General features: G+C 36.7%; 2 protein-coding genes across 2 annotated transcripts; one reads left to right on the forward strand and one right to left on the reverse strand.

Annotated features, from left to right (window-relative positions):
• Nucleotides 1–7,173, forward strand: LOC113287151 (protein FAM135B-like). Its single transcript, XM_026535832.1, has 15 exons — nt 1–663; nt 754–839; nt 1,465–1,619; nt 1,783–1,847; nt 1,952–2,149; nt 2,255–2,309; nt 2,765–2,977; nt 3,108–3,241; nt 3,859–4,042; nt 4,216–4,275; nt 4,361–4,609; nt 5,342–5,600; nt 5,686–5,891; nt 6,073–6,123; nt 6,359–7,173. Exons 1-15 carry the CDS (start codon nt 488–490, stop codon nt 6,647–6,649), a joined length of 2,382 nt encoding a protein of 793 aa, XP_026391617.1. The 5' UTR covers nt 1–487; the 3' UTR covers nt 6,650–7,173.
• Nucleotides 7,174–9,346: 2,173 nt separating this feature from the next.
• On the reverse strand, nt 9,347–11,264 carry LOC113287152. Its single transcript, XM_026535833.1, has one exon. It carries the CDS (start codon nt 10,961–10,963, stop codon nt 9,785–9,787), a length of 1,179 nt encoding a protein of 392 aa, XP_026391618.1. The 5' UTR covers nt 10,964–11,264; the 3' UTR covers nt 9,347–9,784.
• Nucleotides 11,265–26,217: the final 14,953 nt, after the last annotated feature.

The following is a 26,217-nucleotide window of genomic DNA, read 5'->3' on the forward strand; positions in this document are numbered from 1 at the left end:
CAGAGAGTTTTTCTCCCATGTTAATTTTTGTTTCAAACTCAACAACATTTACTCAGCTTTCTCTTCTTTCTTCTTCTTCTTCTTCTTTCAATCTGCAGAACAACAGCAAACCTCGTTCTGCTCAAAGACCAGAGAAAAACAGAAGAAATTTGATCAATGTCGTGTAAGATCCGCAAACTCTTGTAATAAAAAAAAAGTCTGGAATCTCAGGTTGTAGGCCTAGGTTAAGAAAGAATCTAGTTTATGTTTGTCTGAGAAAGAGATTCATTGTAAACCCTAATTTTGAGGTTTTGTTATTTGGATCCGGTTCTCATTTTAATTTAATCATGGAATGACTTTTTAAAAGAGGAGGAATTGGATTCCATTTTTGGGGGAAAATGGAAGAAGAGAAAAATAGGGTTAAGGCTGTGCTATTATTATTATTTGGTTGATGAGAGGGAGGGGGATGCAAGTATTGAAGAGAGAAAATTGGGATTGTTAGATACATATGATTCGACGTTTTAGATGTTTAATTGGGTTCAATCATCAGAGAAATACTTCTTCTCCTTCAAAGAGATTGCTTAATGCTAAACCAGCTAGAGTTAAACCAGCTATGTTGGAAACTATACAAGAAGTTGCCATTTATATTCATAGATTTCATAATCTTGACCTCTTTCAACAAGGGTATGTTATCTATTCATTTCTTCACTTCAACTTCATTTTGTCTTGTCATTGATTGATTGATTGATAGGAGCTTCTGTTTTCTTGTTTTAGATGGTATCAGATTAGAATAACAATGAGATGGGAAGACAGCGATTACACATCACCTGGATTTCCTGCCAGAGTAGCTCAATATGAAGGTACGGTTTAGTGATGTTTTATTAAAACTAAAATGTAGGTTAGTTTGTATATGCATTAATAATTGGAATAACTCAAGAAATCTTTCTTATTGAGTTCTCAACACGGTTCTCATAGAGTAACTACTTTTTAAGAAAATGGTTTAATGTAAAGTGGTTGAAGATGAAGAACTAATCTAATCCACTTGTGACCATGGTGTGCTTAAGTAGCAGGGAAGCTAAAATGTAGGTTGACCAATGTTTCATGAAGAATTTTTTCTTGTCCTTTATACCTCTATCAAATCTGACTTAGTGGTTCCATCTTGTTAAATAACTTACATTTTGCTAAGAAAGAATTCTAAATGAGCCTAATCTCGATTCCGTCAAATCTGTAGTACCTATCTGTAAATCAAGCAGAGTTCATGGTTATACCAAAGCAATAATGACAAGAAAGACGATACATTTTGTAGCTTTAACTCATCTGGCTTAGAATTAGAACACATGTCCAGGTCTAGGTTCAGAGCAGACAGATAGTTCGTCTTTTATGCTGTTATAGGTTTATCATCAATTTTTTTTGAATATTATATAGGTTTGGTTCTATTTTGGTAGTGTGAATCAACTTGCAAATCTGAAATACTTGCTGATGCAGCTCCTGATCTAGGCCCTGAGGATGTCGTCGGGGTGTGGAGAATTGATGACACAGACAACAGTTTCTATACTCAGCCTTTCAGGATCAAGTATGCGAGACAGGATGTCCTTTTATCTGCCATGATTGCTTTCAATCTTTCTCTAGGGAAATATGAGGTAGATATTCGCTGTATATCTTGTGAGCATATATGTTGCATTATTCATGTATTTGACTCTGTCAGCCTGTCCATTCTTGGAGTTGGATTTCCTTTATGGCCTACACGATTAGAGTTTTATATGGTACTTTAATTATGCCGTTGACATGTTCTTTATTCCCCAGGGACCAGCCACTTCTGCTGTAGTTGTCAAGTTTGAGCTTCTGTATGCTCCAATAATGGATAATGGGTAAGTTAACAGCTTTTGTTTGACAGCTTCACATAATTTCTTGATCTACTTAGCATGATACCATCATCTCAAGTTTACTAAGGGACATAATACTCTTTGTTAAGGTCCGAGTTGCCGGCTTCTCTGGATACTTTGCCTGCTGCAATCCATGAATTCCGGATTCCTCCCAAGGCTCTCCTTGGATTGCACTCATATTGCCCTGTCCATTTCGATTCTTTCCATGCGGTGCTTATTGATTTGAGCATGCACGTCATTCTTTTAAAAGCTGGTTCATTCACGTCCCCTGCGAAGAAGGTACCCAGGTTTGTCGCCTTTCCAGTTTCTAGATGGCTAACTATGCTGTAATATACATGCAAGATATCAACTCTCTTATCTGTTAGATTAACACTGTGATTGGAATATTTCAGTTATGCTCCCACGGTGAAAAATGTTGCTGTTGGGCCTTTAGCTGAGAACGGTCAAGTATGTTTGCCTCTCATGTCAAATTCCATTTGTTATATACTTGCTTGCGGTGTTTCTGTCTTTCGGGACTATCTTATTGCAAATACTCAATATAAAACAGATATGTGACTGCAACAAGCGCTTTCTTTGGAATGAGTATCTATGGTCCGCGGTATTGTGTCCCTTGGTGCCTTCATCGTTTTTCTATATGAAGCAAAATATTGATGTACTCCAACAGAAACTTTCCTTTGTATTACATTCCCGCACATTGTTACAACTCCAAGCACCTAATAGATACTTCAGTTATCAGCTTTTTGAAACACCTAGTAAATAGTACTGGACCATTTTGCTGGTTTGTATTACCTTAGCAGCGGAGCAATTTTCTACTTTTACCATGTTTTTGATGATCAGGTAGATTTAATTTATTGTGCCTTTAAGGTTGTAATCCAAAAATATTTAACTCTTTATCATCACAGTTGACAAATCAAGGAGTTGGCATTGATCAAAAAAAAGTTGCAACTGTGAAAGCCTTGCTGGCTGCACGCGACTTTCTCTTAGATGAACTACGAAAGCTTAGTGACGCAATTGATCAAAAAGTTGATTTGACAGAACTCACATCTGAACTGAAACAAAGTAGATTCAGTTCTGTTCTGCAACCGTACCTGGGTATCGCAGAAGATATTTTGGAGGTAAGGACGAGCTCGAATTTACAATCCTTGAAAAGGGTTTATGTCATGCCTCATTCTTCAAAATTGCAACCCCTAAAAATGTTAACACTTAATGTAGTTTTCTTGGATCTTTTTTCTTTTGTCACTGTAGAAACCAGGTGGCGTATCTGATTTTGAAACGGAGGACTTCCTTCAGTCTCTGTCAAACGAAGACATTATAAATGCTTTTCATTTACTTGGCCACCAGCTTTCAGTTTTATGGAACATATATTTGAAGTTCCACAGGTGCATATCTTGAGAAAATCTATTTACAGTCACATTCCCCTGTTTGTATGATAGGTATTGTGGTTAGCAAGTAAAGAGTTATGACCTATAAGTTGTATGCCTACTGATCTGTCAGGTTTTAGTATCGTTTCCCTCCTTTGATTAGTTGACTGTTGACTTACAAATTTGTATTACTTTTATTTTTATGCATTTACTCCTGCATATTCTCAAAAAAAGAAAAGTTAACTAAAGAAAAGAAAAGAAAAAACTGTATGGTAAAGGAGTTTCAGTTTTATCTATAGAATATCTGGTTTCCTACATTTGTGTTTCATGCACTTCCATGGTTTGCGTGTTAATAATCCATCTTTAATATTTTACGAAATTCGGACGACATAAGCTATGATATCTCATCGACTTACTCCTGCCTTACTCCTTATCCTGTCTCGTATTCTTAATGTTCTGTTTGACCGTTAGGCATTGTTCATTTGCTTCATCATGTGCTTGTATTAAGTTTTAGATTCCCAATAGAAGCTATCACTTATTCAGTTATTTGCATTCCTTTATAGTTTGTGGTGTGTACTGTTTAGGTTATATGCATATGCATATATTGGGGTGCTAATATGATATTTGTGCTGCAGGCCCAATAGGACGAAGATATTGGAATTTTTACGTGAGGTGTGGGCCAATGATCGGAGAGCTGAGTGGTCCATATGGATGGTCTACTCAAAGGTTGCCATGCCACATCATTGTTTAAGAAGTGATGAGTCTTTTCATCGTAGCATTCGTGGGAAAGGTTCTCTTGCACGGAAGTTAAACGAAGATGTAATTTTATTAATAACTCTCAGAAGTATAATTTTTATTTAGGACTAGTTTCCATTATAACTCTCAGAAGTATAATTTTTATTTAGGACTAGTTTCCATTCTGACTATTGGTACCCAAAATATGTTATAGCAAATTGTTGTCTGTATCTAAATTAATTCATGCCTCCTTACAGCCAATCCAAGCTGCAGTAACGCGTGCTGATCTTCATCGACGAAGTATTGCCCAAATGAGGGTCGGTTCTTAAACCTTCTTTGCTTTGGTTTCCTAATCCGCATTTATGTCAATTGATAATCTGAAAGGATATAGCTTCCGTGCAGATTAATAATCGTTCGATTCAAGACATGCATATTTTCAGCGATCCTTTACGTAATCCTGTAATACTTGTGGAACGTGTCATGAATGCTCAATTCCGAACTAGAAGTGGAAATTCGTTTTTCTCCCCTCTAGAGCATTCTGCTAACATACTCATGGGCACAAGGTTAAACACTGGGAACAAGTTATCTGGTACAGGGACACCAAGAAGTAGTCGCATTCTGAGAATTGTCGTATTTGTGCATGGATTTCAGGCATGTATTTTTTACTCTGATAGATTGCTTACTTGCTTCGGTATGGAAGAGTATGTTTTTCTATTCGATAAATTTATTGTTAATGTATCTACTTTATAGCCCTCATTGTTCTGGGTTACACTTAATACACATCCTCTGCCAGAAAACGCTATTTTCTGCTGTATGATTTATACCCTCTTTGCCTGGACTGAGTCACTTTGCATACAACCTTACGACAAAAACTTGCCATGTTAATCCTTGGTCTTGATCTTTACCTTTAAGGTTTACTCATTTGTGACAGCAGTGTCACAATAAAGTGGATACAAAGAGTAATGGAATCTGACAAAATAAATCACTCTATGAAATATTGCTCATATAATGAAACGGGGATATAAATTTCCACGAAATCTTGTGAACGTAAATACATTTCTGTCCTTTGAATCTTTGGTTTCAAAATCTTGAAAGTCACTAGACATTCTTTATTCAGGAGTAACCTCAATGTCTAATGTATTCAACTTCTTGTCTTACAATATCGATTAGGTGTTTCTGAGTGTGATACTAACATATGGGAAGCACATTTTACATTGGTGGTTAACTTGTTAATGTTGTATTTTGCTAATTAATTGTGACACTTTTTTTAGTCCGGTTGTTTACGAGAATCTTTGGTACTTGGATTGACTGCATACATTTTCTGTCCATCACATATTATAGGTTTGTGGATTTAATATATCCTGAAGTTTTTAAAATTAACAGGGACACCATCTCGATTTACGGCTTGTTCGGAATCAATGGCTTTTGATAGATCCTGGGGCAGAGTGTCTCATGTCTGAGGCCAATGAAGATAGAACATCTGGCGACTTGACAGATATGGGATCAAGATTGGCTGAAGAAGTGACTGCTTTTGTCAAGAAAAAGATGGATAGAGCTGCAAGATCTGGTGGCTACAAAAATATTAAGCTTAGCTTTGTTGGGCATTCCATTGGAAATGTAATTTTAAGGGCAGCCTTGACGGGTATGAATTCATGTTCCTTGTTAGTTGTTCTTGTTCGTTCACATTAGTAACTAAGCACTGACTGGTGTGTTCTTATTTGTCTCAGAGAAAAAGATGGAGCCTTTTTTAAAATACCTTTATACATATGTGTCTGTATCTGGGCCACACCTGGGGTATTTGTACAGTTCAAACTCTTTATTCAACTCTGGTCTGTGGCTTTTAAAGAAGCTTAAAGGAGCTCAATGCATCCATCAACTAACTTTCACCGATGATCCAGATCTCGAGAAAACTTTTTTCTACAAGCTTTGCAAGGTACTAAGTGGACACTTTTTTAAGTTGCTCAGTTCTGTATGGTTACTGGTCATATGTAGAAGTATATTCAACTTAGTTTCATCTGAGGTGGGAACAGAAAAATTAAAATAGAATTTATAGAAATGATGCAATTGCTGTTGCTTCTTGAAATAACACTCTGACCTGTTATTTGCTTTTCCAGGCAAAGACATTGGAGCATTTCAAGAACATAATCCTTCTATCTTCTCCACAGGTACTTCTTCATCCTTGTTGAACATTTGGATATTGGGCAAAATTATGGTTTTTTGGAAATGACCTGCATAATGTTGAACTCAAAACGTAGCAGGGGAAGGTTTATCATAAAAAATAAGTAGAAGGATCTGTGAGAGAGAGTGTAATGATGGAAACTTTATGTCATTTTTAAGTTGTGTACTTTTTATTGCATCACTTGCTCTTCCTAATACTTCTGCCATAATGTCATTTGTCAGGACGGTTATGTCCCTTATCATTCGGCTAGAATTGAGGTCTGCCCTGCATCATTGTGGGATTACTCGAAGAAGGGTAAAATCTTTATGGATATGCTAAACAATTGCTTGGATCAAATCCGAGCCCCCTCTTCCGAGCAACGCATGTTCATGCGATGTGATGTCAACTATGACACCTCTGGACAAACCAGGAACTTAAACACCATGATTGGTCGGGCTGCTCATATCGAGTTCTTAGAGACTGACATTTTTGCTAGGTTTATAATGTGGTCCTTCTCAGAGCTTTTCCGATGACTGGTATAGATATTCCATTCAATTACCTCTGTATGGATATGTCAATCCAGATCTTCATTCATTATCAGCGAAGCCCTCAGATCTTATATTTCAGCAAAAAACAAGAAACACGCAGTGTTGGAAGCTGCTGTATCTTTAGCCGTCCCTATTTCGACGGTGACTACATTCATCGGGTATAATTTAGGCTTCCTGAAGTTTGTAAATTACAAGTTATAACTCAAGGTTTAGTGTATCAGAGTTAAGTTGCTTAGTTTAGTTTAAATGCTATCCAAAGTGTAATTACGCGCAGGTAAAATAGGTCCACTAATTGTGATCCACGCTTAACAAAGTCCGGGAAGAATAAAAACATGAAAGTTCCTCTTTTGTTTACGGGTGTCTGTGTAAAACCCTTGTCCATACACATTTATTTAAATAGTTCTGCAAGGGAAGCTTGTTATGTAAACCACTTAGTAGTTGATTTAGAGAAACGGACTTCTTCGAAATATAAAGTTACTACTAAATGTAGTTGATTTATTCGCAGGAAAGTGTAGCTCGAATGATTTTCGCGTTGTTTCATGTGGTCTCTCCTTGTCTAGCTGATTACTGTTTTTTTACTGGCTTTCTATTATTTTGATGCAAACAGTTCGATAGTAATCTATTCCTATATTTGGATTGCATTTCAAGTGGTTTAAATTAGAATGAACATCTGCGGTTGTTGCAACTTGTAATGTCTGTCATTCTCCAGAAGTTGAATTGGCTTTGATTTGATGTCACATTTTGCAGCATTATGCCCAATCATTTTCCGGTTAGTAATTTCGTAGGGTCATTCATATGTCGGCTGGACAATTCCTTAGTGTAGGGAAATGATTTCTAACCACCGATTTATGCAACCATTTAGCAATTGAATGCTTCTGGACAGCTGCTAAAGTTTGTTGCAGCACAGCATATATGGTGGTGTCCCACTCATCCTTTCCGCATCCAAAATTTAACTCTCTTGATCATGGTAGGACATGGATAAGAGACACTCACATTTTTGCTTCAAAAGGTAGTGATAAAGAGATCACTCGTTTGAAAGTAAACGCGGACATATGCAATATCCGAGTACCATTTTTATGGTCTTTAATGGTTAGGTAAAATTGGTGAAATTAAGGTTTTGATGAGCTCCTCGTGTGCCATGTCTAGCCACTTTCCATGTTAATTATGGTTAGGCGACATAACGAACAGCGATTGAACGACCGGTCACTTTCTGTACCAGAACTTGATATTTTTCTTGAGGGTTGATATGCCTGTCTCAAAAATGCAAAATTAGGCCTTACCCATCCTGAAACAGAACTTGAGAGTTGAACGCAAAATGCAAAAAGTGCTACAGTAATTAACGCTTCATGACCGATGACTACGTCATGAACCACAAACATCTAGAGAGAAGTTATAGGGTTTGAGGTTACTCGAGCTCGAGATGCATTCCAAGACTTCAAAATTGGAGAGAAATCTTGTTAATGTTCTTCCCAAGTAGATTGGCAACCACTACTTAGCTTGAACAAGAAGGAAAAACAGCCAATTTCAAGCTTTCGAGGAACTCAAATACCAATTCAAGAATGTAATATAGAAATACAGCAATGTACATTGATGCACTACATTTGCTTCAGAAAGTCAATGAGCATAAAGAAATTTCTTCTGCTGTAGCCTTACAAGACTTCCTTCAAAATGTACTCGACGTTGCAAGTAGTTCTACCAGATTTAAGCAAAGACCTGACAGCACGTTTGTACCTTATAAGCAAAAGGCGCCCCTTCTGTAACCTGGAAAAGTCAAAACCTCCCCTGAAAGAAGCCAGAAGATACTTTCACCAGAATTTATCTGCAGCACACTTGAAGCAATTTTTCCAGGAATCAAGTTCAATAATGACTTGATTCAAACTGAACCATTTTTTAATGAGTTTAACCAATAATCGCAAATAAAAATAAACTACCATCTACTGCTATTCTCTGCAAGTTTTTTCAGGTGATAGAGGCAAAATGACTCTACTCCTTATAAGGCTATGACAGGCCAGAAATATACTTTCTGCAAGAAAATTTACAGAACCACTTCCACTATTGACATAAATCTATATAATTGATAAACAATGGTTTGCAAAATCACTTTCACTATTGACATAAACCTAGTAGAAGCAATGATTCATGGATAAGGTAGGAAGGCAAAATGAGCAGACATAACTACTGTTTAGAGGAACCAAAATTTCCTGACGAGCCTCTGGTCCTAGTTAGGAATGGAGCTTGCGAGAAACAAGGACAACAGTGACTCTACATTAAGAAGTAACACAAGTTCTATTTGCATCAGTAGCATCAATAGTTCTCCACGGTCTAAATGAGGCATTACTTACCAGACCTTCGTAAGAACCACAATGTGAAAATAATGGGCGTAGGAATGCAGAAATCATTCCAACTTTTGTAAGAATCAATCAAAACAAATCCAACAACGAGAACTAGACCTTAGTACGAACCACTCAAACAAATACTACAACGTGTACTAGCCGAGACATTCCACAATCTCAGATTCTCAAGAACTTCAAAAACAAACACCATACCATCAAAACTGATTGCAGGACAACCTAGAACTAATACATAAACTTGTTATCGTGTCCAAATATGTTCTCATTCAATTCATTGATCATAAAACATAGATATCAACAAATCAAGTTTCGCTAAATATGCAAGAAATGACAATTAGGCAAGTACTGTATTCAAATTATAGTAGTATAATATTTGATCAACAAAAGAAACAGAATTCCAAAAATGAAATTCAGCTACAACCTGAAAATGCAACTTAGAAAACAACTGATGGAAAATTATACAAAATAAAAAGAGTAAAAAAACACAAGCCGAATTACAGCGCCATGAAAAACAGTAATTATCAATCCAAATTCCTTTTTTTGAGGGGATGTTTTTTCTCTTTGTTTCTTTACACAATGTATGTTAGGCAGATAAAAGAAAATCTACCTGATTGACCTTAATAACTTCTTCACTTCCAGTCCCTATCTTCATCTTCTTCTTCTTCATTCTGGTTTTTGCAATACCAAAATAACAGCCTTAGCAAAATTTACACATCCATTTGCTCAAAAGCTATGAGAGATACATAAATTCCAATATGATGCTCTAATTCTACTCAGGATTTGGTCTACCCAGAGTATCAAGACCCTCGGTCCGGCTTCTTACGATCCGATGAAAAACTTCGCGTACTTGCCGTTCCAATGGATCCAAACCTTCTTTCATTCCTTCACAGACTAGACCCAAATCAGTAACACTTTTTCTAACTTCATTTTCTTTTTCATCAACCAAAGGAAACTGAACTGAATCAGCCAATTCAGTCATATGCCTTGCAGATTTCTCAATAATGAAAATCTCCTTCAACAACCCATTGGCATTCCTGCGATCACGTCTCTTCGATTCCTCAATTATTCGTTCATGCAAAGACATAATCGGAGCAGCCCAAGTATATTGCCTAGGAATAGCAAAATGAGTCTGAAGTCCTCTATCTTGACAAGGAATAGCAGCAACCAAAGTCCACATTACAAACAACAGAATCGAACTCATGGTATACACAGGAACCACAAGTCCATTCGTCGCCGTAATTTCATTCCCTCTCGGCGCAGCCAAATTGTTCCCAATAGCCTGTAATTGTTTCGCAGCAGACCAAGAACGAGACACACTCCAAGACAAAGATCGATAATGCCCAGCAGGACGATGATCTTTACTAGTATTGTTCCGGCCAAATGACCGATTCCGATGCTGTAAAACAGAACCAGAATCCTTCTCATCCAACATCCCAATAGCTAAATCAGTAAGCGCCTTCTTAGCTCGCCGGAATTGACCTTCTCCCAACATCCTCTGATTAGGATCCAAAGCAACCAACACAATCTCCAAATGCTTCTTCCATTGTCGGATCTGTTCAATCCCGTCACGAATCGCATTACAAACATCAAGCGCCTTCACACTCCGTTCAAAAAACTCAGCCACATGACGATCCAACGGAGCTTTCGCCATATTCACCTTGTTGTTAAACAAAATCGCTCTGAATTCCTCCTGACAACACAGAAACGCATCCAGCAATCGCCTTATCCATGATAAAGAAAGAAGATCTTCACCAGTAACAGTCGATAATTCGAGAAATCGTTCCGTTACTTGCTTTTGAAATGAATCTAATTCCTGTTGATCTTGACCACCATCATGATTGTGATTTGATGATGTCTCCATATGGAAGTGATCACGGCGTATACTCAGGATTGATCTTCCAATGGATGCAAATGGTGCTGAAGAACCTTGATAGTCTGTTGCAGGCATTCTCACATGTGATGGTGAATACACGGAGACTATAAATCAATTTTTTCTTCAACAAATACCCAAAATACCCATAAAAAAACAGAAAAGAAGTGGTGAAGAAGATTGTGAAATGAAATTCTTAACAGCAGCAATGGAATGAAAAAGAAGATGATGATGATGATAAGATGATTTTGAAGAAATCCCTCTGAGAGGAAGAGAGAGAGGAGGAATGGCTGGTAATGAAACCCTAAGGAGAAGGAAGCCCCCTTTATGAAAGAAGGGGCTATGCACCGCGTTTAGAGGAAAAAGGAAAAATGTAAAAATTAAATGAAATGAAATGAAAAAAGTGAATTTATTTAAATAAAGAATAAAAATTCTATATTTGAATAAAAGAAAATGTCAGAAATGGAAAAACATTTGGAGAGAATTACAAGAGACACGGTCTGAAGACTCTGAACACGTTTGTGTTGAATGGAATGGAGCCCTAGGACTAGGAGTAGTAATACTGTGACCGAGTCTTCACTCGGTCAGGACTCAGTCCCTTTATCTTTTGTTTTGTGCCCAACTGCTGCAGCACAGATTCTTAGGCACAAGATTATTGTGTACTATGGAATGGTTGTACATGTCACGAGCAAATTTTGAGGATTTGGAGATTAGTACAATGATCATTGCAGGCGCTTACTGACCAGTAAAGATCATCGGTATCCCACACATCGTGATTGGGATAGATCATTGCAAATTAGTACAATGATCTCATATCATCACGTAAATTAGAAAACGATTCACGTTGATTATTGTGGATTAGTGCAATAATCATTTCGATCGTTACAGATGTGCGACGATCGTCGCAGATTATTGCGGATTAGTGCAATAATCTTTACAGATTGTTACATATTTTCTTTTCTTTTCTTTTCATTTCTTTACAGTTCATATGGGGATAGATCTTGCAAGCAAGGGCGGTCAATCCCTTGCTGGCGGATCAGCTAGTCCCCAAAAATCGAAATACGACTGGTCGATCACCGTTGGTGGCCGGGTCGGATTAGCAGCTCGATGGGCGGCTGTTCCGAACTGTACAACTACGGTAGGGTGGGATGTACTTGGCAGGGGTGTCACCGGGGAAGTGGATTAGTGTAGAGATTGAAAACGTGACGGAAAGCCGAACTATCAGCATCGAGAAGGTTCGAGCGAAGAGTAGGGCTGCACATGGTTCGGTTTTTATCGGTTTTTGGCAAAACCTAAACCGAAACCAAAGTACTCGCTTTTCCAATAATGAAAACCAATAAAATCATATAGCCCATTCGGTTTCATTGGTTTCGGTTTCTACTCGGTTTTGTTAAAAACCAGACGGTTTTTGGTTAACCGAATGATTTATAAACAATAATGTGTCAGTGCTTTATAGTTTACACAAACAGTACACCTAATACTACAAGCGACAGAAAAGTTTGCTGGCAACATATCAGAGACATAAATGACGAGCAACTAAAATGACAGCAAAAGGCTTTAACTCAAATAATCCTCCTAAGAGTTCTAACCATTCATTAACTACAATTCATCAGTGTGAAAAGATTCATTCTGCTATGAGAATAATAGAGGTTCGCAGTATCGAGCTAAGAAAACCCCCAAACATCTTTTAACTACATATTAATTAAAACAAAACTAGTTCAAAAGAAAATTAAAGACGGCAAAAATATAAGAGCTTAATGCTCCCCTCTAACATCCACGGCTAACATTAGTTCAATCCTATGGCCAGTAACAATCGGTTAACCATATGGTTTTCGGTTCGGTTTTTTTAGGAAACCTAAACCGAAACCAATAGTGTCGGTTTTTTGGGACTCACAACCACAAATGAACCATTGGGATATGGTTTCGGTTCTGTTCGGTTTCGGTTTTGGTTTTCGGTTCTGGTTCGGTTTTGTGCAGCCCTAGCGAAGAGTGTTTCCCTTGGCAACAAGGGCGCTTAGGCGGTCTGGCCATGGCGATGGGACATCTAATATCTGCAGCACTCACGGTTTAAACGGTGCGATTAGCTCACGCCCAAAACCACCCAACCCAAACAAAGGGAATAAAGGGTCATTTCCACTGGGATGTAGGACACCTTCTCATGCCAGAGTGGTGTCTCGCAAGGTTGAGGCACCATGTATTGAGTATGGAGACTTTCATCATCCCTTGCCACTAACGCCACGTCGATGTGAAGGAATTTTATCTCTAATAATTTTACCATTGTACTACAGTGACTCCGTGTCTAAAACCTACCAAATCACACAGTTGAGAAGTACTTATTTATATGATGCCACGTGAAGTAGACAAAGTGACATGATAATTTTTCAAAAATTTAAGATATGAATATATTATGAAATTAATGACATTTTTTACATGTTTTCTTTAATTTTATGCATAAGAGATTTGATATTGAGGAGTTTAGAGCTCAGACACTCATCCTCCAGTGATTTTTCCACCGTACAATAATATTTGTTACTAGAATATCGATTTCCAATTTCTTACGATTAAAAATGGATGCAAGTGAGTTTGATTTTTGGTAATTACTTTTTTATTGGTGATTGTGAAATTCGTCCACAAAGAAAAGAATTACCAAGACCGTTGATGAAAATCGACGCTACTCACTAGTAAAATCCCACTAGTACACCAAAATGGTGTGACGAGAAAAGTTGGTAGGACATTCCTTTGTCATTTTTACACGTGTCGTACCATTATGCTCTTGCTACGTGTCACGTCCGAGAGTAGTCAGGTGACGTGTAATATGGGTGGGGGAGGATTTTGAGAAGGAGAGTCGGTCAGAGATATGGACTTTGTCAAGTTGAACACTATGGATTGGAGGGTTACCATCATCTTCTGTTCTGTCTGTGTTCTAGAAATCTGTGTGATTATTGTTATTTTATTATTATGTGTGATGACTTAGCCAAATATGAGGTTTTGGAGCTTTACAATGATACACGTCGTTTTGTTTATAAATTGAGTGATTTTGATTGATACAAATGTCCTAATCATGTTTTTTAATTTCCATGTAGTATGATTTTTTGGAGAATTTAGGGACACAAAAATTATAAAAATAAACAAAACTGGGGTTCATGGTGGTTAGGACCCCATGGTTTTTAAGATTGAGACGTATCAGTACCAGAAAATTGAAGATTACTGGCTCTGAATTTGTTTATGGATTTACAGGCACAAAAGTTAGTGGTGGTCAACACATTCAACTACTATGAGCTGAAGAATTAGCGTGCACCTCGTAGTGCAGATGGCTGCAAAAATAAATAGATTCTAGTTGGTCATGAATCTGACTCTTCAGGTTTTCTTTCCGTTCACATCTCCGAGAAAAAAGAAATATCAGCAATCTGGAAGGTAAAATTCATTTGCAAACGTACATTCACACTAGACGAAAAACCATGAATTGACTGTTGCGGTTAAAAGACAAAAGCATCATCTGGAATCATAGACTGAAAAAGTAGCCGACTGCTGGTGGTGCAGTGTCCCTGATAGTTGGCACATCAATTCATCAGCTCATCAAGTGGCAATGAAAGCGAAGTCGGTCTTTTAATTAACCAAAGGCAACAAAATATCCAAATGCGCTTGGTTGGTCCATACTTGCTCACCTCTTTTTGCCTATTCTGTCCGAGTGCGTAGTTGTGTGTGAAAGCATGCTCCCGAGAATTGAATTCTTCTCGTAGAATCTATCTTCTATTTTGAGTGACTGACATGATCTAGATTACCATCGCTTTTTTTAAGAGGATTCTTATCAGAATATTTATGGGATCGCCGATGGCATCACTTTCATCGAATGAGAATATTCTTAGTGTGAACATGCAAATATTTTGGTTACACGACATGCCCAAATTTAGAAGCATCAGAATCATCAGACGACGATGATTTTAGCTATCTCCACAAGACTGAAATTTATAAGAGATCAACAAACTCAAATCCCAAAATGCAACCCTTGAATCTTAGAATATAAGAGTCATGTCTTTGAACAACTGAAATAACAGGGTTTGAAGACGAGGAGTTTGGGATTTTCATTAATTATTAGGAACCTAAATTATGGATCGATAAGCTATGGACGTGTGGGATAAACATGATTAGGTGTTCAAAATGTTTAAGGCTTAAGTTAAGCAAACTAAAAACCATAGTTGAGGGTAAACTACACGTGCTCGACAAGCATGAATCGGTTGAACCTTATTTTGTCTTTCTTTATTAGTCTATAAACCCTTAATTTAGGAGATTCTTAACTAGATTTCCTAGGTGCCTAAACCATTTTTGTTTTAATATTAACTTAGCTAGCTCTCAAGAATTTGTTAGGCAACGACTACCAAGGGCTAGTGCCTAGTGGTGACAAAACGGAAACGAGAAATGGGACAGTGTGTGATGTGCCATCCCAACCACAGCAGAACAGCTTTCTTAAACAATGCACCAAGTTGGTACTAGTTGTCTATTATTTGGGTCTTAATTTGTCCTTCTTACACGTCCAGTTACATAATATTAAAATGGAATAAGAATTTACAGCGACTGAATTATTACATTATTTTACACTTATTAAGACAAATATCCCAGTGAAGAACTAAAACTAAGATGCTCACACTACATTAAACAATTCTGATGAGCAGTTTGCATCTGAAAAGCCCAATGATTTGTCCTTCTTGCACATTATACTATTCCCTGGATCCAACCGTCGGGACGTGATAAAATATCTCGTCATTTATTTATTTATTTATTTATTGTTACTTGAAAGGTTGATCGGATAAAGAGAAAATGTAAAAAAACTAGACTTGAAATAAGCCTGGTTCCCATTTTTAGAGTGTTACGTGTACTTGTTTTTAACTATCGATAAGAACCTTCCAATGGGTGATTAGTTCTCTAAACACATTGTAGCTAAACCATTTTTCATCCTCTCCCGATTGGTAAATTAAAAGTTTGATCTCAGTAATGATCTCTTCCTCTGATTTGGGTCTTTTATGTGCCAATATCCTTCTATTTCTTTCATTCCAAATAGCCCAAAGAACGATAAAGATGATGAGTAGCCAAATCTTTCTGCCCTATTTCTACCTCTTCTGAACTCCAAGTTTGCAGTTGAACTGTTAGGGATCCTCCTTGTACCCATTTGATATTGTATCCGTTGATAAAGTAGCTCTAGACTTTGTGGAAAAAAATCACAGTGAAGAAGCAAATGTGTTACAGATTCTGGCTGGACATTACATAGAGAGCATTGTGCATTCTGAATTGGGCACCCTCTTCTCAGCAGATTGTCAGTAGTGGGGATGGCACTCTGAGCTGCAAACCACATAAAGAACTGCACCTTTGCAGGCACATGTTGAATCCAGATGCAAGAATAAGGAACATTGTGTTGAGGATTTGGAAATTGTTCTACTAGCCATTTGTAACAAACTTTTGCAGTAAAACCTCCTGGTTGGGGACAAAAAAGTGTGTCTTCACTGTTTTCATCAAGATTTGGAGGAGTTCCCAAATCCTGAAAAAATTGAAGCATGTCAGTGGTTTCATTTGGATGTAGATTTCTTCTGAGTTTAATATCCCATGTACCCTGAGAGATCATATCCCTAACAACATCATCTTTCGTAGTTCAGAGTTTGAAGATTCTTGGATATCTTGTTTTTAAAGCTTGAGTGTCATTCCAAGCATCCCACCAGAAATAGACATCGTCCCCTTTATTCAGTTGTAAAGTAATCATCTTCTCAACTATTTCTTTGTGCTTTTGAATGTTCATCCACACTCCTCTTCCTTGAGCTTGAGTTGAATCTTTCACTAGAAAAGCTTCAGGCTTTGTCTTCATTTTTTCTTGAATAACTTTCCCCCACAGAAGTTGTTTTTCTCTTGAAAATCTCCATGTCCATTTAGCCAACAAAGCTTTGTTGGTGATCTTTAAATTTCTTATCCCTAACCCTCCAAGATTCTTTGGTTTTTGGAATTTCTCCCATTTAATCCAATTAATATTTTTCTTGTCAGCTGTTGAACCACACAGAAAGTTCCTCATGATTTGATTTAGCTTGTTCTCCACTTTTACAGGCATTTTAAAGATAGACATGTATTATACTGGTAGGATATCTAGAGAAGAATTTATGAGAGTAATTCTGCCTGCTTTTGTGAAGAATTTCCTCTTCCATAATGCAAGTTTTTTCTGAAACTTTTTAATGATAGAATCCCAGATGCTGCTTTCTCTTGAAGTTGCACCCACTGGCATGCCCAGATATTTTAGTGGTAACTTCTCTATCTTGCACTTTAAAATCCCAGCAATTACTGCAATCTTGTGGTCATCTCCAACGCTTATAGCTGCACTCTTCTGAAAATTGACACATAAACCTGTAATGGCTTCAAAAATATGCAAGATAAGTATAAGATTTTCATCTTCTTCTTCTTTTGTATCTAGAAAGACTAGAGTATCATCTGCAAATTGTAAATGTGATACTTGAATGGAGTTGATAGAGAATCCTGAAATCATATTTAGTTGTACATCATTCTTCATGAGTTTTGAGAATATTTCTGCAACGAAGATGAATAAGAAAGGTGACAATGGGTCACCTTGCCTCAGACCCTTCTGTGGTTTGAATTTTTGTGCTGAGCTTCCATTCACAAGGATTGAGTGTTGCGCTGAAGTGGCATACCACTTAATCCAACTTATCCATTTGTCTCCAAATATTGAACTTTTTAAAACACTTGAGATGGTGTGCCAGCTGACATTATCAAAAGCTTTTTGAATGTCAAGATTGCATAAAATTCCAGGTTTTTTTGATTTGAATCTTGAGTCAATCATTTCTCCTGCCACCAAAATGTCATCCAAGATTTGTTTGTCAGCAATAAAGGCCCCTTGATTTTCTGATATCAATTTTGGAAGTACTGACTTAAATCTTTGTGTAAGCACTTTAGAAATCACTTTATATACACTGATTCCTAGACTGATTGGTCTGAAATCTTTTGGAGATACCACTTGCTCAATTTTTGGTATTAGACTGATGAAAGAACAGTTGATCCTCCAATCCATCTTCTGCACAGATTCAAATTCCTTTATGACTGCCATAAAATCTTTTTTGATTACCTCCCAAGCCACTTTATAAAACTCCATATTGTAGCCATCAGGGACTGGAGATTTGTTATTTTTGAACTGTTTGTTCACCTTCCAAACTTCATGTTTAGAGATTTCCTTTTCCACTTCAATGCTCTCTTCCTCAGAGATTTTTATGAAGAATTTAGGGTTCATTTGTGGCCTTACTAAATGCTTATCTTGAAAGAGGTTGAAGAAATATGAAGATATCTCCTCTTTAATGTCATCTTGATTGAAATTATCTGCCTCATTTATGATCAGCTTCTGGATTGTATTCCTTCTTCTTCTCTCATTTGCAAGAGTATGAAAATATTGAGTATTTGCATCACCTTATTTGAAATGTTGAGTTTTGGCTCTTGCTAGCCATTTTCTTGCATTGTCCAGGTTGATTTGTTTGAGCTTACTTCTCCATTCTTCTCTATCATTAAATTGTTGAGTAGTTAGTGCTCCATATTCCTCTAATGCAGTTAGAATGTCAATGAAACCTGTGAGCTCATTTTTCTTGTCTTCCATCTGCCCATAAGTTGATTTACTCCACTGTCTTAAGAAGAATTTGAGATTTTGCAGTTTCTTTGACATTATGTAACTAGGAGAACCAGAAAATACCAAAGTGTCCCACCACAATTTTAGATTATTGATAAAATCTGGATGAGAAAACCAGAAACTTTCAACTCTGAAAGGTGGCTTGTTCCTATTTACATTTGATGTTGTTAACAAGATTGGAGAGTGATCCGATAACGTTCTAGAAAGAACAGGTTGAGTGAGAAGGGGAAATTTACCTTCAAATTGAGGAGTGACTAGAACTCTGTCTAGTCTACAAAATATTGGATCTGCTTGCATATTACTTCATGTATACAACCTTCCATTCAATGGAAAATCCATCAGATTATGTTCTTTCATGTATTAATTAAATAGTCTTTGGTTTCTTTTTGAACCTCCAGGTTTGTTTCTTTCTCTTCTCCTTCTAATTGCATTGAAATCACCAGCCATATACCAATTAGTGTTAGCCCAACCAGATAAATCATCAAGTTCCTCCCAAAATTCTCATCTTTCCCAATATGTGCATGGAGAGTAAAAATTTGTAATACACCATTCATAATCTGCATTTTTACATTTGAGCTTTTAAGCAAGAGTATTTGGTCCAAAAACTTCATCTAAGCATCCATACATGGTATCATCCCAAATTGTGAGTAAACCTCCAGATAAACCTTGAGATGGGATGTCTCTCCATTGATTGTGTTCATTGCCCCAAATTTGATTTACCCACCAATTATCCATCTTCATCATACGAGTCTCTTGAATTAGAACCACATTTGGTTTTACTTTTCTTATTAAACTTTTTAAACATCCATTTTGTTAACTGATGTTAAACCTCTCAAGTTCCATATTAAGACTTTAATATCCATTAACACCATCTGAACCTAAATTTACAACATCTTCAAGTAATTCTATATCTTCTTCTTTTTCTGACCCTGTGTTCTCAATTGTATCTTCAACTACAATCATTTCCTTCCCTGAAATATTTTTGTTGATATTCCTTGGGCCTTCAGCATTAAGATTTTTTTCAACAATTTCTGTGTAAAGAGCTCTTGCTTTATCTTCTTGATCTCCAAAATTTGCACCAATATTCCTTGTAGCTTCCATTATCAAATCCACACAATTATGAATTTCATTAATTTTGACAATTTCTCGATTGAGATTATGAGATAATTGAGTGTTGGGAGTCTTCAAGATTTCAGTATCTTTCACCTCTTCCATCGAATCTTCAGAAATATTAACCAAGTCTTCAGGAATATTAACCAAGTCTTGTGGCTCATGTTGATCTGCCAGAATGAAGAATCTGTTTGGCTCAATCCCTTTTGGATTGGCTTTGCTGACAGGGAAGTAACGATGAACAAAATCTGTAACCGTTATTTTTGGATGCGGTTTTTTTATACCTTCCCTTTTACCAGGATTATTTTTAAACCAATCTGTAAATAATTCAGTAATTTTGGGAGTATTTTTTGAATGTTTACCAGAGTTGGAATTTGGATGCCTCCTATTCACGTGCTCCTTTTTGGGTCGTTGATAATTTTTTACTTTATGGGAACGGTGATTGTGATTATCAGAAGATTCAAATTTTGAATTTGATTTTGAGACAACAAGTTGCTTCTGATTGGTACTTTTATCCAGCTGTTGCAGAGTTTGTCGGTAAGAGTTTACCGTTACCTTTTTTGCCGGAGAAAAATTGAAATCCCATTTCACCGCTAGGATTAGATCAACTCCATTTAAAGAAATATGGATTGCTGCTGGAATTTGTTGAGCTGCACATTTGACTCTCAATCTGCATCACTTTGGGTTTTTGTCAGTTGTGCTCTGATCGACCTCAGCAATACCTCCCATTTGATTTCCAATTTTGTCAAAATTCTCTTTAGACCATAATTTTACCGGTAATCCTTTGATCTTAATCCAGTTTTGTGCTAAAAAGATAGATCTTTTGTTGATTGTTACATCATCATCTATCCATCTGTATACTTCAATGGTTTTGTCATTAAAGCTTCAATTAATTGGTTTCCAAAAACTTCCCCATTCCTGATCATTGTTGGGTTGAAAGAAAGCCATGTTATCATTTATGACATTGATTTTGAGATATCTGTTCCATTGAAGTTTATCCGCATTTTTTTGAGCCACTTAATTTCATGATGAGTTGCCGTAAGCCATACAACATAAAGTACGATTTGTTCTATGCATTGAGTTGTTAATATTTGATGGAAAGTCTTCTCTAACCGGTACTCTTTGAACATTTAATGTTTTCTTTCCAATTAAACTGTCCAGCAACTCTTTAAATCTGATCTAGCCATAATGCCCTCTTCCTTTTGGGATAAACAAGGCTTTATTGTTATCCCTGTTTTCATCAGTTCTAGCTATTTTCAGAAACTCACCTTTTGAGTTTTGAAGTCTTTGAATAATAAAAGAGAAGTTGCCCTCTCTATTTGTCCATTTCCTTTTTGTATTTTTTGAGAGAAGATTATCCTCCAACGCTTTGCTCATCCATGCTCTTATGTCCGCTGAAAATATTATTTTAAAATTTAGACCACGTTCTCCTCTTTCAATAATCTTGAATCCCTCTTGCTTACTAAAGATTGAGAAGAAAATTCAAAAGTTTTTGATTCAATTTGAATAATTGAACCAAGAATTTCTTCTTTCTCTCTGACACTCTCTCTCATGTTTTTTTTTTGATATCTCGTCATTTTAATCTGAATGTTGCATATCTAAAATCTTCGAAGGTATACTGGTAATCACGAGATTCGAAATCTTGAGGAAATGCAATTTCATGAGGCAATTGCTCTACAACATACTCATAAGGAAACCAATGGATTCAGAGCTCAATATTAACCTCAAGCATCACGTTCTTTCCCTTTTGCAATGTCTTCTTCTCCTTATCAGACAAATGTTATCCCTAGACATGATGATGATGTGTGCAAAATCTCCTTAAGTTTTTCTGAATTGATCACCAACCAGTTGAAGATCACTGTGCTAAGAATGGGAGGAAGATTGTGAGCCGAATGCATTGAAATGGTTTCTTAAAAGAATTCCATTTACTTTTAACTGGGTCTATTCACCAATTAAATGCAGCGGTTCCCAGTGAGATATCCATATTACCATCCCATGCATGTCGCTTTAGTTTCTAAGCTTCTATACAATCATAGCCTAAACCCTATATGAGGAAAAATCATCCAAGATATTTTGACCTTAGATTTCTCTCTCTTTGAAAAATGGCGACACAAATTATCCTGCTTTGACAAGTGCCAAGTGGTTCAGGCATGCGGGCGTCGTTGACTGGATCCCCACAGCTATTCTCCACTCGTGCACATATCCTTTTTCACATGCACATAAAAACCAGTATAAATCTTTCCGTCATGGTATAATCTTTTCCACTACTTCGGATATTTTTCTAGCGTTCTTATAGGGCATACAAATATGAGTCGTAAGTTGAGAATAACTATATTAACTAGGGTATTAGAAACCTCCGTTAAATTAAAACGAAAACATAATAATTCTTGGGTTAGAGACGGTAAAGGAAGTCACCTTCACCTTTCCATATATCCCAGGCCTAGACACAACATAACCCCTAATACTTATTTTTCATACCAAGTACAAATAAACTGACCTCCAGGAACATAAAATCTCACGGACTTACCTTTACCAGTTTAAATACTATGTTTCTCTCGAGCTTTGCTTTGTCTCCATACATGTCTCAACCCAAAGGTATGCTAGTAGTCAACTATCTCACCAAAAACGTTAGCCTACTGCAAAGAAAAATTTGGCTTCACTCAGATATCACATGGACTATGTACTGTTCGGTGGGTGGCATTGGCTCATTGGAGCTAGAATTAACTCCAAAACCAAAATATTGCTTGCTAGAGCTTCTGATCAGAGTGAAACCTACAATTCAACTTCAAACTCCCTTGAGCTTGAAATTAAAGTTGTGAACTCACAAAGTCCCAACCAAACTACCACCCTCATCCATAAAACCACAATTCCTATTGTTATCAATCTCAATACCTTCATCTTCATGGCTTCCACTTCAGGAACCAAAAATGATAAGTCTATTGCAAACCTTATTACCAGATGAACTCCTTCCTAACATTTCTTGGGAGTTATTCCCAAAGATTCATTAATAACTATGTAAACTTCTTACCCAAAAAGGAAAGAAACTGGAAATGAGTTTATATTGGAAGACTATGCAACAAATCCTCTCATGACACCAAAACCATATCAAGATTCATCACAACAACTGGGAGCTCAAGAAAATTGCAAAAGTAGACCTTTGGAAAAAAGAAGAAGAAACTACTACTCCATTAGGTTGGGAACTATAGAAGATTACAGAGTATTCAGACAATGGGGTACTACAGGGATATTTAACAAACTCATTGTGCTTACTGAAGTAACTCTTCTTGGTACAGATTACATTGATGAAGCAAATTTATTAATGTCAAAATCTGGCTTCTAGTCGAAATGGTTCCAAAACACATCATACCTTATATCAATAGTATCCACAGACCTGCATGAGTCTTCCAAGAGGCAAAAAAAGCTTATGGTAGAGATCAAGATGAAAAGAACATAGAAGTACTCCTGGATATTGACATCACCAGAGCCCTAAAATATGGAATCAATGCTTATGAAACCCCTACAATTTCCCATTGGATGGAGATTTTTCTTATGCTCTTAATGGTATTCAGTTCTGTAGAGTTTGCAAAATCCTTGATCACCCTGATCCTTTGTGTGAAGAAAATGAGGAAAGTCAGCCAACACTATACACCTCTAAACCCCCCTCAGAACCCAAACACATCAACACCCCTCCTAAGAGCAATGCTCCTGAGGTTAAAAAAAGATCCCACTCTTACAAGGATGCAGTTGTTGAATTTGCTATCAAGATGAGGAATGCACAAAGGAAAATTGTGATGTTCAATAGTACTGTGGAATTGGATGGTCTTGAAGACTACATAAATTTTAAGGCCGGTTTGTCAACACCAGGTTGAGGAGACTATTTCTCCAAATCCTGAGGTCATAACCTTCCAAAAGAAGCATAGAATGGTCATAAGGATAATGTGCTGGAGAAGAAATGGAAAGGTCACAATATCAAGAATCTGCTAGACTCCATGAAGCCAACAAAGGAAACACTGTAGACTCTCGATTTGATCCAATATCATTTTTCCATAAAGTCACTCTTTCGGTCCCTAATCCTTACAACTCCATCCCATCCATCTCTAAAATATAAAGTCAAATCAATGAAAAGTTTAACAACCAGAAGAAAATTCTATAGGAAAAGAGGAAAGATGAAGTAAAGCATAACCAGAAAATACCAAAATGCCCCTACTCCTCTTGAAACTAAGAGGAAGAATCCTATTAACACTTTACCCTTTTCTAATAACTAACCCAGAAATCCTATTAACACTTAAGATAGGCCCCCAATTTTCATTTCAACCCAAAACTCTTCTTCTTCTCCTCCCCTCCCTCTCTCTGTCGTCCCCATTTTCTCCATTAACGACTGTGGACAGAAAAAAATTCTTCAACCGGAGAAAAATATAGCTCCAATCAGAAGGTATGTGCACCAAAACCCCCTACTCTAAATTGGGTTTGCGTTTAATTTGATATTCTATTGAAAAATTAGGTTTTTAACTGCAAAATTGGATTTTCAGAAACCGAGTCGTTAATCACGAGTATTTTTTTTCTTAACGATTTTTGATCTGCATGTTCACTTCATCAAAAATCGTTAACCATTAGTAATAGGTGAAAATGACTCTAGTGTAGTCATGTGCCAGAGCATCGAGTCGTTAAGCATATAAGTGAACTGTAGAAGATTCTTTAGACGATCATTTTTAATCATCAACTACTCTATGATATGCCAAACCACCTCTCTGTCCCAAATAATAAAAGGGTCGTCAATAAAATTGTAATACGTTAACAATTCCTTTTTGACAATTAATTTAAAAACTAAACGACTTTGTACAATACATATGTAGCTCCTCTGTCAAAAAAATTGTAAGGATCGTCAAGGAAAAACAGTTGAATCGTCAAGCATAATTTGAGAATCGTTAATGAAGTACATCGAGTCCTCAATTTTTTTTAAAGGTCATTTATTTTTAGATTTTTTCCTGACGACCCTTGAACTGATATTTTGTTGTCTTTGGCCTATACTAGCAAGAATAAAAAAGATAAGCTTCCCATGCTAACTCCTCCATCCAGACCTCCGTGCAACAAAAAATACCTAAATGTCGGTCCATTACGAGGAAGAAAACCGAGTGAGATAGCCTTTTGTATCCGCGAACCAAGAGGAAAAGGTAATGATTCGTCAGCTTCATCCTCTCATGTTGTGTCTGTTACTGGAAGCGATGAAGAAGAAGTCACGGAACATGAAGAAATTCCTTTATGAGGTGAATGTGCTGCTTATGATGATGATGATGTTTTGTGTTTTCAGTTGGGGAAGGCTATGCCCGATATGAGGTGCTTCGTGGGAAAAAGTTTGAGTTCGACGAATGTTACCGTATCTTGGAAACCACTATTTTTAATTACGCTATTTATGGTTAAGTATATAAGTGCACCGTTATTATCTATTATATTTCATTTCCTTCAATGTATCGCTATGAAAGATGTTTGCCTTTTACGATTCAATGAAATGATTCTATAAAATCAGAAATTATAAAAGACTGTGATAGAGTCGTTATTATTTATAGATGTGGCAATGACGACTCTCATGTAAAGATGAAATGGTTTGTTAGGATCGTCATCTTATATGAATACCAAAATGACGACCCTGATAGTTATTTTTGCAGAGAGCATTTAATTTGAGACTCGTCGTGTTCTAAACAAATTCAACTAACGACTCTAGGTGACCCAACCAGCTGAAGTCGTCAATTTTATCACACTTGGTTGACGATTTTTCATAACCTGCAAAAGTTACAGGTTAGAGTCGTCAACTGTTGTGTCAAATCATTGACGACTCGTTAGGGTCGTTAGTTTATAAGCCAGTCGACCTAACGACTCTCACTTTGAACTAATGCATATTTTCTTTTATCAAAATTTTATCCATAAATCTGATTGTAATCTAACTAAGCTAATTAACAACTAATTAACTTAATTAACACTAATGATTTAGAGGTAGTTTAGCCATTTAAAAAAATTAGGATAAGCGATAACAACCAATTACTATTTCATGACCTTTTTTGTCATGTAGTGTGAGGCCCCCAATTATTCTCCAGGGCCCCCAATTAAGCTGTGCCAGTTAGTTGTATTCTCTCGTCGGAGATCCAATTTTTTTTTTTTTTTCTAAATCATTGGTGTCACTGTAGTACAATGGTAAATCACTGAGTGATGAAACCTGTGACCTGAGTTCGCAAATCGTCAGTATCAAATTCTTTCCCGATGAAAAAGAAAAAAGAATTTTTCTTTAAAAACTATTTACTAAAATAAATATTGGACGTGATAATTAGTAGTTACCAGTAATTCTTCAAAAAATGATCTTTATTTAAAGCACAAAATAAAATATGCTTCCGGTCAAAAGAAGAAATAAACATACTTCAAAATTCCTTTAACTTTGCTTTGACGTTTACAACACATGACTTTGAAAGTAATGCCTAAAGCTAAAGTCACAAAAGTGTTAGGTTGTCGCACTTGCAGATCTTTTGCATACATGTTCTAAAGTTTTTGCATGGAGGAAAAATCAGTAGAGGCT

This window comes from Papaver somniferum, chromosome 6 (genome assembly GCF_003573695.1).
Source record: "Papaver somniferum cultivar HN1 chromosome 6, ASM357369v1, whole genome shotgun sequence".
Lineage (NCBI taxonomy): Eukaryota > Viridiplantae > Streptophyta > Magnoliopsida > Ranunculales > Papaveraceae > Papaver > Papaver somniferum.